This window comes from Monodon monoceros, unplaced genomic scaffold (genome assembly GCF_005190385.1).
Source record: "Monodon monoceros isolate NGI ecotype Baffin Bay Population unplaced genomic scaffold, NGI_Narwhal_1 Super_Scaffold_12, whole genome shotgun sequence".
NCBI lineage: Eukaryota > Metazoa > Chordata > Mammalia > Artiodactyla > Monodontidae > Monodon > Monodon monoceros.
The window spans coordinates 42,217,367-42,233,871 of record NW_021703768.1 but is presented as its reverse complement, the minus strand read 5'-3'; the positions used below and the strand labels follow the sequence as shown (position 1 = coordinate 42,233,871).

The 16,505-nt window shown below is 47.1% G+C and overlaps 1 protein-coding gene across 2 annotated transcripts in view; it reads right to left on the bottom strand.

Moving 5' to 3' along the window:
* The window catches only part of SNX18 (sorting nexin 18), a 136,420-nt gene extending 125,850 nt beyond the window's left edge, over positions 1–10,570 (bottom strand). Inside the window, exon 1 of one of the 2 annotated variants that reach the window (XR_003792720.1) lies at positions 8,759–10,533. Coding sequence is in view for 1 of the 2 variants with exons in the window: in XM_029217301.1 (XP_029073134.1) it covers positions 8,759–10,382 (1,624 nt within the window). In the remaining variant the exon portion in view is untranslated. Of the gene's footprint in view, positions 1–8,758 lie in introns of both variants that reach the window. The other variant, XM_029217301.1, reaches the window with a different exon arrangement.
* Positions 10,571–16,505: the final 5,935 nt, after the last annotated feature.

Sequence of the window (16,505 nt, the reverse complement as noted above, 5' to 3'; positions counted from 1 at the left end):
TATTTCCTGTACACTTTTAAACCCTGTTATCCATCATCATATAAATTGAAAAACAAAAACATTCTATGAATCACAGAAGAAATCTATTTCAAAATCAACCAAAAAATACTTACGGGAGTGACTACTTCATTAATTCAACAAGCATTCATTAAGTACTTACTACGCATGCACAAAACGGTGGAACTTCATACTAGAGGAACATAAAAACTCCGATCCCCACACACTAACCAAGCAATGTATAGTCTCTGGCACACCAGTCAGCGTTCCATCAGCGATGGTGACTTGGAAAAGGGCTGGGATACTCCAAGGAAGAGAACTCGACCTGAGGCTTGACTGTGCACGTGTTGGGTGGGGGAGATGTGGAACAGAACACAGGAGCCTGTCAGTCTCCAAGCATTACACTCACGTCCTGACGGCCCATCCCCACCTCTGTGCCACTCACGGCCTTCCTCATCTCAGCTGACGGAAACTCCATTCTCAGTGTTGGTGAAGCCAAAAACCAGAGTCACCCTTGATGACTCCTCTTCCTCTCAGGTGCCACATCTGATCCCTTAGGAAAACCTGCAGATTCTACCTCCAAAACATACCTACAGTGGAACCCCTCCTCACTGTCTTATCATCTCTCACCTGGATTATTAGATTATTGGCTCCCTGCTCCTGCCTTTGACCCCCTCCCCCCTCCCCATCCTATTCTCAACACACCAACTGGACTAGGTCTCTTCCAAGGTCTATTGGTACATCATTCCTTCGCTCAAGACCTGCAATGGCTCCCTTCTCACTTGAGCTTTTACTCCAGATCCTGACAATGACCCCTAAAGCCCTATAAGCCAAACCTTCTGGGACCTCATCTCCTACTCAGACCCTCTTAGCTCCAAGCACCTGGCCTCCTCCTGCCTGGCCAGCACACACCCATGCCAACGCCTTTGCTCTGGCTGTATATTCTGCCTGAGAAGCTCTGCCCCCATACCTGCTTGGCTAATGCCCTCGCCTCCTCCAGGCCTCGGCTGAAATCTCACCTTCTCAGGGAGGCCTCAACGATCACCCTTTTCATTCTGCCCCATCCCCACTTGAACCGTTCCACTTTAATTTTTCCCCCTAACCCATATCATCCTTTGACGTACATTATAATTATGTACTGTGTGTTTTCCCTTGTGGCTCCACCCTGCTAGAATGTAAACGCCACAAGGGCAGTTACCTTTGTTTTGACTACTGATGCAACCCTAGCATCTTTATAGTGCCTGACCTATGATGGGCACTTAAATATCTGTTAAATAAAATCAGGTTTATCTTTCAGAGGATCCCATGAATAAATCGAATGATGTTAAGCTCCCCTCCGTAACCACTGTCTCCCTACCCGCTAAATAACACATAAAATTTCTTTATCAGAAGAGAAAAGTCACATCACAGTAAGAGATGTAAAGTTCTAAGAAAAGGAGCAGAAATGACGTGGACTAAAACTCGTCCACACTGAAGTTTAACCAGGCTACAAATCCAAGACCAACAATGCAAGACTGGTTCTACTTCCGGAGAGGAGACAGCACTTAGAACTCAAAGCGAAGTACAGTTTGTAGGAGGGAAAAGCCCGTCACACCTTCTCTCTCTCGTGGCCCTATTAATTACAACCTCATTGGGGTCGGAGGGAAGCTGCTCCAGCACCCAGCTCGCCTCGGCTTCGGAACACCTGGGAGCTCTCGCCCGCAGGCAAGAGGCCAGGTAGTCATCGCTTTCACATCCGCAGCACCTGGCAGGGCAGGCCCTGCATGCATGTTTGCTGATCCAAACTAAACATGCATGACTCTTCTTTCACGTCAACCGATAAAGGATTGTCACACTCCTAGATTACACAGTCTCGTAAGCAAACAGAACGCTACTGAAACTAGCCTGAAACAATGTCGAAATGTTCACCATATACTTAGGAGTATTTTATTTTCAATGCAGGAACGATGCTATTAAAGTCAACCAACAGAACAATACCTAGGAAATCGTGAACCTCACATTTACAGATGAGGGAACGGAAGCTCAGAAATGCCAGTGCTTGGTGCAGGCCACAAGTAATTTGGAGGAGGAGAGGGACTGGCGACAGCAAACTGGTGACCCCACTAACACTGACGTTTATTCCTCTGTTACCATTTCTTCTGGTGTGCAATACAGGACAGCTGAGTTAAAATACAACGCTCAACTGCTATACCGATGCTCCCTTGGCGTTTCATCCTTTTGCCTGCAATTCTGTTGGCAAAAGGCCACCAGGAGGGATGATAAGATCCCTGGAATTGCCTTTTAAGGGACAGTACCTCCCATTTTAAAGGTACCATTTTACTTTGCAAAAATAAAGCATTTAAGTGAGCAGTTACTAAGAACCATAACTCTTGATCCTCATGATAACCTTCTGAGGAAGTGTTCCCACTTTGTCAATGCGAAAACAAGGCTTACAGAGGTTAGAAGAGCTTGCCCAAAGCTCCGCTCACATCACACACTGGTCGCCCAGATGCCAGGCTAGCCCACAGTGGTGAGACTGTGCCCGTGGGGCTCTAGAGCTGACTCAGCTCCCTGTCAGAACTGGGCCAGCCCCATCTCCTCTGTGTAGCCCTGAGGGCTCTCAGCAACCTGGCACACAGCTTCTCCGCCACTAGTCAAAAAACTCCATGAGGGGACTTCCTGGTGGTCCGGTGTTTAAGACTCCATGCTTCCACTGAAGGGGACACGGGTTCGATCCCTGGTCGGGGAACTAAGCTCCCACATGCTGCTTGGCGCGGCCAAGAAATAAAATTTAAAACAAACAAACAAACAAACAAAATTCATGAGGATCAGAGTCCTGTCTGTCCCTCCTGCAGACACGAGTCGAGTCTCTGTAAACGCGGGATGACAGACAGTACAGGTCTTCCGGGCACTGTCTCTCTAAACAGATCTAAGCATTATGGTGGTGTGTGTGTGTGTGTGTGTGTGTGTGTCTGTGTGTGTGTGTGTGTGTGTGTGTGTATGTGTGTGTGTGTGTGTGTGTGATCATCATAAATTGATGGCAAATCAAATCTAACTTGATATTACACTTTGGTTTTAAAACACTTTGAGAGACAATATAGCAGATTTTTATTCAGCCTGAAAAGAGGGAATGTAGTTTAAGAAAAATGTCATGTTTGTATCGGTTGTTTGGGTTCCACACAGTCTTTGGAAATCCAAAGATGACCAGACAGGAGCCTGTGAGGAGAATACTTCTGAATAAAGAGGAAAGTCCAGCTGAGTCCAAGAGTCCTCAGAAGACCATGGGTGGGAGTGTGGGTCCCCGCCTCCTTTGGGCTCTGTGGTAACCAGCCTAACAGACTGGGCTTCCGGGTGTGATTCTCACGAGGGCTTCGTGGCTCAAAAAAGAAGTCAGAGAAACCAATGACAGGGTGATGTGAGTAGTATCCCCATCTAGATCGTGACCAAGACTGTTGGTGGCCAGTCATGCTGACATTTTTTTTTTTTTTTTTGCGGTGCGCGGGCCTCTCACTGTTGTGGCCTCTCCCGTTGCGGAGCACAGGCTCCGGACGCGCAGGCTCAGCAGCCATGGCTCACGGGCCCAGCCGCTCCGCGGCATGTGGGATCTTCCCGGACCGGGGCACGAACCCGTGTCCCCTGCATCGGCAGGCGGACTCTCAACCACTGCGCCACCAGGGAAGCCCCATGCTGACATTTTAACCAAGGAATTCAGTCATCTATAACAAAAGCCCCAAAGGTAACCTCATCTTCACTAAGAAAATACAGTTGGACCAAAGATTAAGGCCTGGAACTGAAGTTTCCTTAAAAAGTAGCTGGGAGGGCTTCCCTGGTCGCGCAGTGGTTGAGAGTCCGCCTGCCGATGCAGGGGACACGGGTTCGTGCCCCGGTCCGGGAAGATCCCACGTGCCGCGGAGCGGCTGGGCCCGTGAGCCATGGCTGCTGAGCCTGCGCGTCCGGAGCCTGTGCTCCGCAACGGGAGAGGCCACAACAGTGAGAGGCCCGCGTACCGCAAAAAAAAAAAGAAAAAAAAAGCAGCTGGGGATGGAAGGACGGGAGAGGAGAAATGGGTGCAGTTAAGACGGGGCTAAAGCAAAAAGGATGAATGACCTCGGTTTCTAGCCGAGGTTTCAAAATAAGGATGAGCTTGTAAACAGCCCGCCTATTAGACCTTTTCTCTGTATTCCTGGCACCACCCTCTCAGGGCTATTTTTAGCTACAGGAGAAAGGGGAGCAGAGAGGGAAGGGCTCACGGTGGCCCAGCCTCACCTCGTGTGCCCTGCCGGGACTCCGGCTATCTTTAATTAATGTCTGAGGGACATAAGACCGACCCTCCCTGTGCTGAAAGGAAGCACAATGGTGAAATTCTACCCCACAAGACTGATAGGCCCACTACTGGTGTACCATTCCTGAGGTCCCGGGGCTGTTTTCTGTTCAAAAGAAGGCTCCATCTGGAACGTTTACAGAGGGCAGTGAAGTAGACCCTGCCTGCATGTTTAATTTACAAGTACAGAAAACAGGACTGCCTTGTTTATATATCTAGTTCTGCATCCTCACTTCACACACTAAGACTACATTTTACCAACCAATCACTTTTACATGATTTTATACCTTTTCTCTGGAATACAATTTCATAAATGACTCCCTCTGGCTATCTAGTCCAGATTCATAAACAAAGATGAAACCAACATTTCTCATCATCTAACGTTACAGGCTTTCCCTTTCGCAATATTCCCCAAGAGATAAGCCTAAAGCTTTTAAACCACCACAACTCACTGCCATTCAGATTAAGCTTCATTAAATATTAGAGGTTAATTGTATCTTTGGAAACAGAACTGAATATGCTAGGAAACTGATAGTGAAATATATTCTATGTACCACCCCAAACTCAGCAAGGCCGGCATTATAAAGACATACTGCAGGCAGGGGCGATAAAGAGGGAAAGGATAAAAGGCTGCCATTTCAAGAAAAAACAATCAAGACCACAGGGTTACAAAGCTCACTGATAAGACCTGTGTAGACTGCTTAGTCAGTGATCAATGAACTGCCCATGAACAAAGAATTTAAGGGACTCCTGTGAAGACAAAGCAAAATATGAAGAAAATTCAAACAGGTTCTGAATTCCACCTACTGTACTTCAAACTACAGCAAACTGCCTTCTTCCCACACTCAACTCCATTAACAGAAATAGCTCTGTTTATTTAAGACTTCATCAGTTGATGAAAAAAATCAGAATTCTAACCATTCCCTTTTCGCTGAAGGAAACACAAGGCTCTTTTCACTTTTGCAGAAAGTACTTATACTAAAACCATTATTAAGTTTAAGCGATGGTTTCGGTACTAAGTAGAGTCAGAAAATCCCAGTCCACCACATTTGAGAGTATCTGAGTTTTCCACCCTCTTTCTGGAGCTGGTTCCTCACCAGCCTCAGATGTCCATCCTGAGACCAGTTGCATTTTCTTAATGGGACATGAAGGCAGGCTGCAAAGCAGGTGGACGTCCTCACACTGCAGAAATATTACTCACTGGTTGAGTGCCTGGGAAGTTCTGTAGAGAGGGATCTAGCAGGACCTGTTTCCCCTCCCATTTTTTATCGCCTAAGCCTATATGGAGAGGAGATGCCAGGCGATGACCAAGAAAAAAGCAAACTATCCGGAAAGTATGTGAAAAGGTCATCAATTTGCCGGGCAAACTTATGACAGGACTGACAGTTAAACTATGGCCAACGGTCCAGCTCGACACTCTCCAATTAGAACCTGCAGCGGGGATGGAATTATTCCTCACCTCTGTTGTCCAATATGGTAGCTGCTAGCTATAAAACACTTGAAATATAGCTAGTGTGACTAAGGAACTGAACTTTACTTTAACTAACTTAAATAGTCCCACGTGGCTTGCAGACCCAGCATGGAACAGCACAGGTTCAGGACGCCAGGAAAGCTGGCTGATGGCAGCAGTCTCCTGGATAAGAAAAGGGCTCAGAGGAGCCTACTGTTCCTGTCCTTTCCCCCAGAATCAAGCAGGGAAAAAACTAATTAACTCCCCTTCTTAACTGCTTTAGTAATTGAAAAGCACTTTCTAATCATTTTCTGACTCAACTGAACGTGGGTCTCTTAATATATGATTAGAACATGTAAAATGTAAAAGTGGTGAAACTGTTTTTCTCTTACTGTAAACAATGAAGACTTCAGACTTGAAATAACTATTTTGAATATTTAAATTTCTCCCAAGTTGAAATATAAACTTTGGACCAAATACTTACAACAAAAAATTGTATACGCTGCTTAAAGATTTTCATTTTCTTTTGTTTTTTTGGCTTTCCTCTCAAAAGTCACAGTAAGGCCTCTGATATGATTACATTTTGAGGCCTTGGAGGATAAAACAACTTGCAAACAAAATCCCCAAGTGCTCAGACTAAGAACGATTCATTCCAACAGCAACTGTGTACGGGGCTGTGGGGGGAGGTGTCTGAGCTGCTCTTTACAACCACGTGAACATCCAAAACGTGTTCAAAAAGCTTTAGCCTGGCTAAAGCTCATCTGCATTCCTAAAAATGCCAGCACTAGCATCATTGATAAACGCTGGCTGTAAACAAATGCTTTTAGCCTTATGTACTGCACACTATAGCTTTAAATGGCAGTACATTCTAAAGACACGTCATCTAGGGACACAGGTTCCCTGTACGTTACACACCAAGGCTACACCAGAAACAAACTACGTTGAATATCAACTGGTGTTCTTTACCGAAGTTCCTAAAGATTATGTTTAGTGCCCTTGAATTGTTTAAACAACGTAAAAATGGTACTGGTTTTAATGAAGGAAGTTTCTCAAATCCCAGCAGGAAACAATTTTAGTTCTAGAGTTAAAAAAATAAACTATGTATATGGTTTAACAGGCTACATATAAACTCAAAATAGACCTCAGAGCAAACATCACACCTTTTCTAATAAATAATTTCAACGGCAGAGCACCTGACAAGACTGAGTGTGTGGTCTGATGACAGTAAAACCAGTGAATGGATGGATGAAACCCTGTAGTAGCCAGTCACCTATGTGTGGCTGCAGGAGTCTGTCCTGGCTCCACCCTTTCAACTACTTACCAACAATTTGCATAAACTTACAGAAACAGTTAAAAAGGCGGCCAGCACTGATGTAACACAATGGAATTTAAATGTAAGGTCCTGCATTAAAGGCTCAAAGAGCCAGTTGCACCAGCACCATCCAAAATGTCAAGGGTTCACAGCAATCTATGCAAAAAAGCATAAGGAATGTAGATGCAGCTTCAATGCAGGTCCAAAGCGATATGGCTGCTCAAATAGCTAATTCAGCCTTACACTGCACTTACAAAATGTAAATTGCCAAGAAAGTTACTGTTCTCTACTAAAACTAGTACTGCAGATGTCTGGGGTGCATTTTATCAGGGGCAAAGCCAAGATCAACGTGTCTGAAGGACCCCCCCCTTTGGTAAGTTAGAAGACTGTCACATACTTGGAAGGGGAAGGACTGCAGCAGAGGGGAAGGAAGCTGCTGTCCCCAAAGGTCTGAAGGGCTGACATGTTGGTAAGGAACAGACTTATTTTGTGTGGTTCCAGGGAACAGAAAGAGAATCAAGAGAGGCAAGTTTTAGGTCAATACCAGGAAGAATAGGTCAAAGATCAGGGCTGTTCGTAAAGGGACTGGCCCACATGGCAGGGCAGTGAGCATCTCATTACTGAAGGCGAGACCTGGTGGCCCAAGGTTTCCACCACCTCAGGAAGGTAGTTAGGTGACTCCCTCTTCCCTCTCCACACTGAACAGAAGACATTCACAGGCAAGGCTGCCTCCCTAACTCCACCCCCTCCCCATTCTCCCTCACTCGAGGCATGCTATCAGAAGTTAGTGACTAACATTAAGACAGGAATTACTAATTTATTTATTGCAGATTGTAAAAAAAACAATCTGCAAACTTCAGTGCTTTAACAATAGTTAGGGACTCTAACAACTACTAACACAACAAGCTCTGACAGGCAGCTAGGCAGCTAACTCACTGGGATACCAGAAACACTGCTCTCAGACACAATACTCAGAGATTCTATATGTTCTACACAGCTTCCCTGCATCATTCTCCTAAATAATGTTCTTAATTTCAGTCTGTTAATAGACTCCAAACTCAAAATGACCGAACCTAAAGAGATTAATTTTCTTAAAACTTCCTGAAATTAGAGTGAGTCTTTTACCTCATCTTACAAAGGTCGCAAGCAAGAAGCCTGTGCAGACAATTCCTAAGCTGCCCCAGCCAGTACCTCAGAGAACTGACCCTAATGTCTACCAACGCAGTGACTGAGTGGTGTGCAGGGCGAAAGCAGAACTTACCTTTATTTGCAGATATCCATCCCCCCCCCCCTTATTTCCACACTTCCGGAAACCCATGACTAAGTGACACTGCCAGTGTCCAAATGGATGCCTAACATGGTTTGGGTCCCCTTCTAATTCTACCCTAGACACAAGATTACAGATCCCAGAAGCTCATTGCCCAACTATTCAAACTCTAAAATGACAGCACTGTCATCAAAAGTACTCTCAGAAACTCCTCTGAAGAGTACCGGCGCCCTGTCCGCAAATATTTTAAGGAGGAAGCTACCGGCCCCCAATCCGCCCTATGCTCAGGGCACCGCTTGGCTGTCCACATCCCTGCTGTATTCCCGACCTGTAGGATATTAATGTGAAACAGACGATGGTAGTTCTGTCAAAGTCACCCTTTCAGCCTGAACAACACATTCCACACCACCTGCTCTAAAGGCCAGGCTTTACCTTTCTGAACGTGGATGATGTCGGGGAAGTTGGCCAGGTGCCCCTGATACAGCGCTAACAGGTCCATGACGGGGTCCAGGTCCTGCCTGGGCTGGTCGGCGAAGAGCTCGCCGATGGCGTCGTAGGCATCTCCGGTGAAGGCGATGGCCTGGTTCAGGCCGGCCGAGAAGGCCTGCTGGTCCAGCTCAAAGGCCTGGCTGAGGCCGCGGAAGGACTGGCCCACCTTCTGATACTCCTTCTTGAAGCCCGTCACCTGCTTGCGCGCGAATTCATTGGCCGTGTGGTTGAGCTGCAGTGCACTGTCGTCCATCTTCTTGGTGAAGCACTTGAAGCCGTCGATCTTGCTCTCCACCTCCTGCAGGTCGAGGGCGGCGGCGGGGGGTGTGCTCAGGGTCAGGAAGAAGTTGGCGCCCACCATCTCATCCTTCTCGGCCTTCCTCTTGCCCTGTTTCCAGGCCTTCTCGTCGGTGCTGCTGGGGCAGGTCAGGAAGTGCTGAAAGACGTCGCACTGCGCCAGCACTGGGTGGCTGGCCATGTGGTTCATCCACCAGATCAGGCCCTTCCTGCGCTTGGAGATGAAGTCCTCCTCGAAGCGGCCGGTGGCCTGCTTCTCGGGCAGGTGGGGCACCGAGATGACGGGGAACTTCTCGGCCAGGCGCGCATACAGCCAGTCAAAGTGCTTGTAGCGCCGGTGCACTGGCACCTGCGTGTGCGTGGGCACCAGCTTGTAGGAGATGTAGCTCTTCATGCCCTTGAACTTGGTCTGCTTGGTGGGGTCGTCGATGGTGCACTGGAAGGGGTAGGGGTTCTCCTGCCACTCGGGGCCGTAGGGCCCCAGCACCACGCACAGCTTGTCCCCGTCCTTCACGAAGCCCGACGCCTCGCCCAGCACGAAGGCCTCCCCGCCCGACTTGACGAAGGTGGAGAAGCGATTGAGGTTGCGGCTCACGGTGGCCGAGCTCTTGGCCCCCGACGGGTGGTGCTGCGGGGGCGCCGAGCCGCCGCGGGAGCCCAGCGACAAGTCGGTGCGTGTGGACAGGCGGTAGCGGCCCGCAGCGCCGACGCCCCCCGACGACGAGCCGTCGAGGTCCGGGTACGCGCCGCTGCCCAGCACGCCCGGCTCGTCAGCCACCGTGGAGCTGTCGTCCCACTCGTCGTCCCAGTCATCGTCGCTGCCCTGGCTGGCCTGGTAGCCGCCGCCGTAGAGCTGCTGCGGCGACGGCTGCAGGGCACCCCCGCCATACGAGAAGCCAGCGCCCGGCGGCTGGAAGGTGCTCGGCGGCGGCGCCTGCTGCGGTTGCAGCAGCGGCTGGAAGGCGTCGGGCGGCGGCTTGAAGGAGGCGGGCGGCGCGGCGGGCAGGGGCTCGAAACCGCCGGGTGGCACGTTGGCGTAGCGAGCCGGGGCGCCCGGGCCGCCGTCGCCCGCCGGGCCGGGCTCGGGGGCTCGGATCACCTGCACGTACGAGGCCGGGAAGAGGCCGCGGTCCCCGCGGCTGTTGATCCCCTCGAGCCAGCCCTCGATGTCCTGCTCGCTGCACAGGCTCAGCACCTCGTGCTCCCGCAGCGAGATCTCGCCCGGGTTCTCCGACCTGAAGTCGTACAGCGCCCGGGCGCGCAGCGCCATGGTCCCGGCGCCCCGGAGGGCTGCCCCCGACTCCTGGCGCCCCGAGCCTGGTGCCGGCCCGAGGGGGCCGCGGTGGTGCCCGCGCCCTGGCGCGCGGACAGAAGCCCCGAAGGCGGCGCACACTCCTGTGCCCCTTCCCGCCGGTCGCACCCTCCGCGCCCTCCGCTCCCTCCGCGCCGCTCGGCTTGTAGCGCTGACTGCCGCGCTGGGCGGCCGCCGCGGCCGGTTGGGGGCGGGGCCCGCGGCCTCCCACGTCCCCAGCTACGCTAATCCACGGCCGAGAGCCGCGCGCCAGGCGAGAGCAAGCGATGGCCGAGCCGCCGCGCCCGCCCCCGGGTCCAACTCCGTAGCTGCCACTGCCGCCGTGTGGCCTGTGACGCGCAGTGAGGCTCAGGGGTGAGAGCTGCGGGTGAAGGATTCTATTCAGAAGTGAATTGTCTGAGACTTTTTTAGGCTTTTAAGTTAAAAAAACGTATCCTAGAAAGTAAGTAAATGTTTGCATTGCTGATAAGCGTTCCCACCCTGAGCGCTCATTGAATACTCCTACAATGACTTAACCCATGCGTCTGTTAAAGGATTTTCAATGAATATTAGCGTTGCGCTAAGAAGAGAGACAGGATGCCTGTGTCGGGGCTGTAGACGGACGGAGAAGCTCCCTTTCATCTTCTCCCCACTGGAGGCTTTTGGTCAAAAAAGGGAGAATGACAAGAGCAAAGTAAGGAAAGGCGCTGTGTTTGACCAATTAAGAGGCTAAGGGTGGTGTGGGGAAGGAGGCACTGGAGAGTTTACACTAAAAGAAGTGTGCAGAGAGAGCTAGCATTTTGCATGTGTCCCTCCCCCTCCCTAAGACACATGAATGAGACCTTAAGCTTCCGCGCCAGGCTGCTGGGTTCAATCGGCCTCCTGTTAATACCTATCTGTAAGACCTTGAGCAAGTTACTTACTGGACTCCTAGGTTTGCTGTGGGGACTTGATAATCATGTAATCCGTATTTATAGATGAGGAAAATGAAACAGAGCTTAATATATGACTAGCATTATTCGTGGTAAGCACAGTTTAAGTGTTTGCTGCTGCTGTTGCTGTTGTTATTGTTATTTTGGAAAGCAAAGCCTCTGTCCTCCTTCATAAAGATAACGGGCGTCCTAAATTACAATCTTGGGGTATATGCCCCAGGAAGGGTACCAGTGTTCACACCCCTGCTCCTAGTCTGAGATCAGTGACTATCCCTCTTCATTCATCTCTGTCTCACTATATTTATATTATTTTTAAGATAAGTAGATAAAAAATCACTTCCGGAAATATTGATCAACTCCAGTCTCCTAGAGTTGCCTTGTTTCACATCTTCTTTTCCTTCAGTGTATAATTTGCCTAAAGCTTTTTCTTCTCAGAACCCCCTCTTATTGTCTAGCCTAATTATTCTTTTGAAGACACCTCTGATTGGGTGTTAGCATTCATATGTCATTAATTTCATCCTGTCCTCTGACCTTTTTCAAGCAAATCTGGGAAACAAGCCAGAAGAGTATACAATTATTGTAGGAGCTGTGGTATTCTAAGCATTCTGTACAAAACCACCAACCCAGTGTACCAGAATCACTCCCATAGTGTTTATCCCTAATGCAAAACCTTAATTCAATGCAGTAAGCAAATTCTGAATTACACCATTTGTAGCTGAAAATTCTGGGTTAGGACAATTCTCACAGTAACAGAGGTCATTGAATTTCGGCATCAACAATTTATGTGGTCAGAAACATGAAGGCAACATTTGTGAAACATCTAGAATACAATTTATTTTACTTAGTAACTTCTGAGAAGCTAATCTAGAATATTTAAGATAAATACATTTAGTTTCATCCTTACTATTCATCTGGTAGTTACTCCTTAGGTTAAAGAGTTAAAGTAGCAGGAAACTTGCAACGTTTCAGGCTTTCAAATAGAGAGGGAGACTGAAAATCTATTTTGGGTGTGAAACTTCCAGGAGTTTGAGAGTATGGCATTTACAGACAGGTTGGACTGCTCTGTAGAGCAGTGGTTGAGGAACCGTTGGGATTCGGAGGTTGTTTGCAGCGCCAGTGCACGAGCAAATGCTCGGCGTTCATGAAGAACAGGGACGTGGTACCTGGCCCTGTGGCACCCTAATGGCAGGAAAGACCCTACCACTTAAAGGTCTTGGATATCTAGAAAATATACTCCAGTATTAGAAACTTAAAACTGTTCACTCACGGAAGTAGATACAGTAATAACATTTTTAAAAGATTTCTCTAGAAAATGGAGCATATTATTCATAATTCAATTTACAGAATCATCATTATAGCCATCAACTATTTCTATTTCATTACACTTTTATAAAGACAAGTCATTAGGGGACACTAAATGGCTCCAGATAACTGCATTTTCACACTTCTTCCCTTGGCCTGAGAGGTGGCCAGGCCCCTGCCTCTCTTTCCATCCCTCTCTTCCACTAGAGAGAAACCACAGTGGTTTCTTTGCTATTTCTGGAACAAGCCAAGCGTGCCTTTCATTTTTTTTAGTAGACTTTTTTTTTTTTTTTTAGAGCAGTATTAGGTTCATAGCAAACTGAGGAGAAAGTACAGAGATTTTCCATATGCTCCCTCCCCGCCACACACACAGCCTCCCCATGGACACATCATTATCACCCGAAGTCCATAGCTTATGTTAGGATTCACTCAGTGTTGTACATTCTATGGGTTTGGACAAATGTATAATGACATGTATCTACCATTATATTATCATACAGAATAGTTTCACTGCCCTAAAACTCCTCTGTCTATTAATCCCTCCCTCCTTCTCTCCTAACCCCTGGCAAACACTGATATCTTTTCTATCTCCAAAGTTTTGCCTTTTCCAGAATGTCATGTAGTTGGAAGCATACTATGTAGCCTTTTCATATTGGCTTCTTTCATTCGGTAATATGCACTTAAGTTTCCTCCATATCTTTTCAATGGCCTGATAGCTCACTTCTTTCTAGCGCTGAATAATATTTCATTGCCTGGGTATGTCACAGTTTATCCACTTACCTACTGAAGGACATCTTGGTTGCTTCCAAGTTTTGCCGATTATGAATAAAGCTGCTGTAAACATCCCTGTGTGGGTTTTTGTGTGGCTATAAGTTAGCCACTCCTTTGGGTGAATATCAAGTAGCACGATTACTGGATTGTATAGTAAGAGTATGTTTAGTTTTGTAAGAAAATGCCCGTGGTCTTCTGCGGTGACTGCACGACTTTGCACTCCCACCAGCAATGAATGTGATTCCCTCTTGTTCCACGTGCTCACCATCATTTGGTGTTGTCAGTGTTCCGGATTTTGGCCATTCTAATAAGTGTGTAGTGGTATGTCACTGTTGTTTTAATTTGCATTTCCCTGATGACATACGATGTAGAGCATCTTTTCATGTGCTTATTTGCCATCTGTATATCTTCTTCAGTGAGGCATCTATTAAGGTCTTTGGCCCATTTTTAAATTGGGTTGTTTGTTTTCTTATTTTTGATTTTTAAGAATGTTTTTGTATATTTTGGATAAGAGTCCTTTATCAAATATGTCTTTTGCAAATATTGCTGCCAGTCTGTGGCTTGTCTTCTCATTCTCTTGACATCATCTTTCACAGAGCAGAAGTTTTTTGTTTTTTGGGTTTTTTTTTTTTTTGTGGTATGCGGGCCTCTCACTGTTGTGGCCTCTCCCGTTGCGGAGCACAGGCTCCAGACGCGCAGGCTCAGCGGCCATGGCTCACAGGCCGAGCCGCTCTGTGGCATGTTAGATCTTCCCGGACCGGGACACGAACCCATGTCCCCTGCATTGGCAGGCGGACTCTCAACCACTGCGCCACCAGGGAAGCCCAGAGCAGAAGTTTTTGATTTTAATGAAGTCCAGCTTACCAATTATTTCTTTCATGGATAGTGCCTTTGAAGTTATATCTAAAAAGTCATTGCATACCTAAGGTCATTTAGGTTTTCTCCTATGTTATCTTCTAGGAGTTTTATAGTTTTGCATTTTTACATTTAGGTCTCTGATCCATTTTGAGTTAATTTTTGTGAAAGGTGTGGGGTCTGTGTCTAGATTCATTTTTTTGCATGTGGATGTCTAGTTGTTCCAGCACCATTTGTTGAAAAACCTATCTTTGCTCTTTTGTCAAAGATCAGGTGACTCTGTGAGTCTGTTACTGGGCTCTCTATTCTGTTCCATTGATTTATCTGTCTCTTCTTTCACCAATACCACACTGTCTTGATTACTGCAGCTTTAGAGTAAGGCTTGAAGTTGAGTACTGTCAGTCCTCTAACTTTGTTCTTCTTCGTCAATACTGTGTTGACTATTCTTGTTTTTTACCTCTCTGTATAAACTTGAGAATCAGTTTGTCGATATCTAGAAAACAACTTGCTGGGATTTTGATTGGAAGTGCATTGAATCTATAGATCAAGTTGGGAAGAATTGACATCTTAGCAATATTGAGTATTCCTGTTCATGAACATTGAATATCTATTTGTGTAGTTGTTCTTTAATTTCTTTCCTCAGTTTTGTTGTTTCCTCATGTAGATCTTACACATATTTTGTTAGATTTATGCCTAAATATTTCATTTTGGGGGGTGCTAATGTAAGTGGTGTTGTGTTTTTAATTTCAGTTCCACTTGTTCATTGCTGCTGGAAAACAGTTGGCTTTTGTATATTAACCTTGCATCCTGCAACCCTGCTATAATGTATTATGAATTTCAGGAGGGAGTTGTTGTTGACTCTTCCGGATTATCTGCATGAACAATTATATCATTTGCAAACAAAGACAGGTTTATTTCTTCCTTCCCAATCTGTATAACTTTTATACCCTATTCTTCATTGCCTTAGGTAGGACTTCCAGTATGATGCTGAAAAGCAGTCATAAGAGGGGGAAGGACAGGGACAAGCTGTGTGGTACTGGGGGTCTACAGCCACAAGTGGAAGGAGAACCCCTTTTTCCAGTGTACCATAGATGACCCCACCAAGCAGACCAAGTTCAAGGGCATGAAGAGCTACATCTCCTATAAGCTGGTGCCCACATGTGCAATCTACTATAAATTCATCAAAGGCATTCTTCATTTCTCTTACAGTGTTTTTGATCTCCAGCATTTCATTTGGTTCTTTCTTAGAATTTCCTCCTCTCTGCTTACACTGCCCATCAGTACTTGCATGTTGTCTCCTTCATCCATTACAGCCCTTAGCCTATTAATCATAGTTGTTTTAAATTCCTGATCTGATCATTCCAGCATCCTTGCCATCCATGAATCTGGTTCTGTTGCTTGCTCTTTCTCTCTTCCAACTATGTTTTTTCGCCTTTCAGTATGCCTTGTAATACTTTCTTGATAGCCAGGCATGATGTACTGGGTAAAAGGAGCTGCTGTAATTAGGCCTTTAGCAATAGACGGTAAGGTATAGGAGGCTGGGAAGCTTTAATATAGGGTACAATTAGGTTTCATGAGCTTGTACCTCTGCATTGTAAACTTCACGTGTTCTTCTCTTAGGTGGGACTGGATGGCTAGAGGGGACTGGAGTTGAGCCAGTTCCCTTCCCCTAGGTCAGCTGGGCTCTGTTAAAGCCGAAACAGGTTAGGCTCCGGTTAAATAGTTTCTCCTGAGGGCAGGCCTTGTTAAGAAGAACAGAATACTCTGGCATACTTCAAAATGATTCCTTTTTTCCTGCCAGAATATTTCTCCAGTATGCACTGTGAGAACCTGGTAGAGATCCAAGAGGTAAAACGCACACAAGTGTGGGACCCCCTGATGACTGGGTCTCCCTGGAGTTTGTAACTCTCGGAGTTGTCCACGCTAAGCCTCCAGCAATTCCTGAATTACAGTTCAGGTTTTCCTACCCTGGCACTGGTTCCTGTGGAGGTTTCTCCTCTTGTAAGTTGTGATTCTCTATATTCTCCTGTGGGTCTCTCCAGGTTTGGAGGGTTTGTCCTGTGACCTCACTTCTTTTATGGATCTAAGAAGAGTTGTTGATTTTCCACGTTGCCCAGCTTTGCTGTCTTTCCTGTTTTCTCTTTCTGGATTCCTCTTCCCCCAGAGATCCACCATGCTGCACCTTCCCTTCAGAGTCACTGTGGCTCCTCCATCTCTCCCTTCTTCTCCTGCCTTGGAGAAC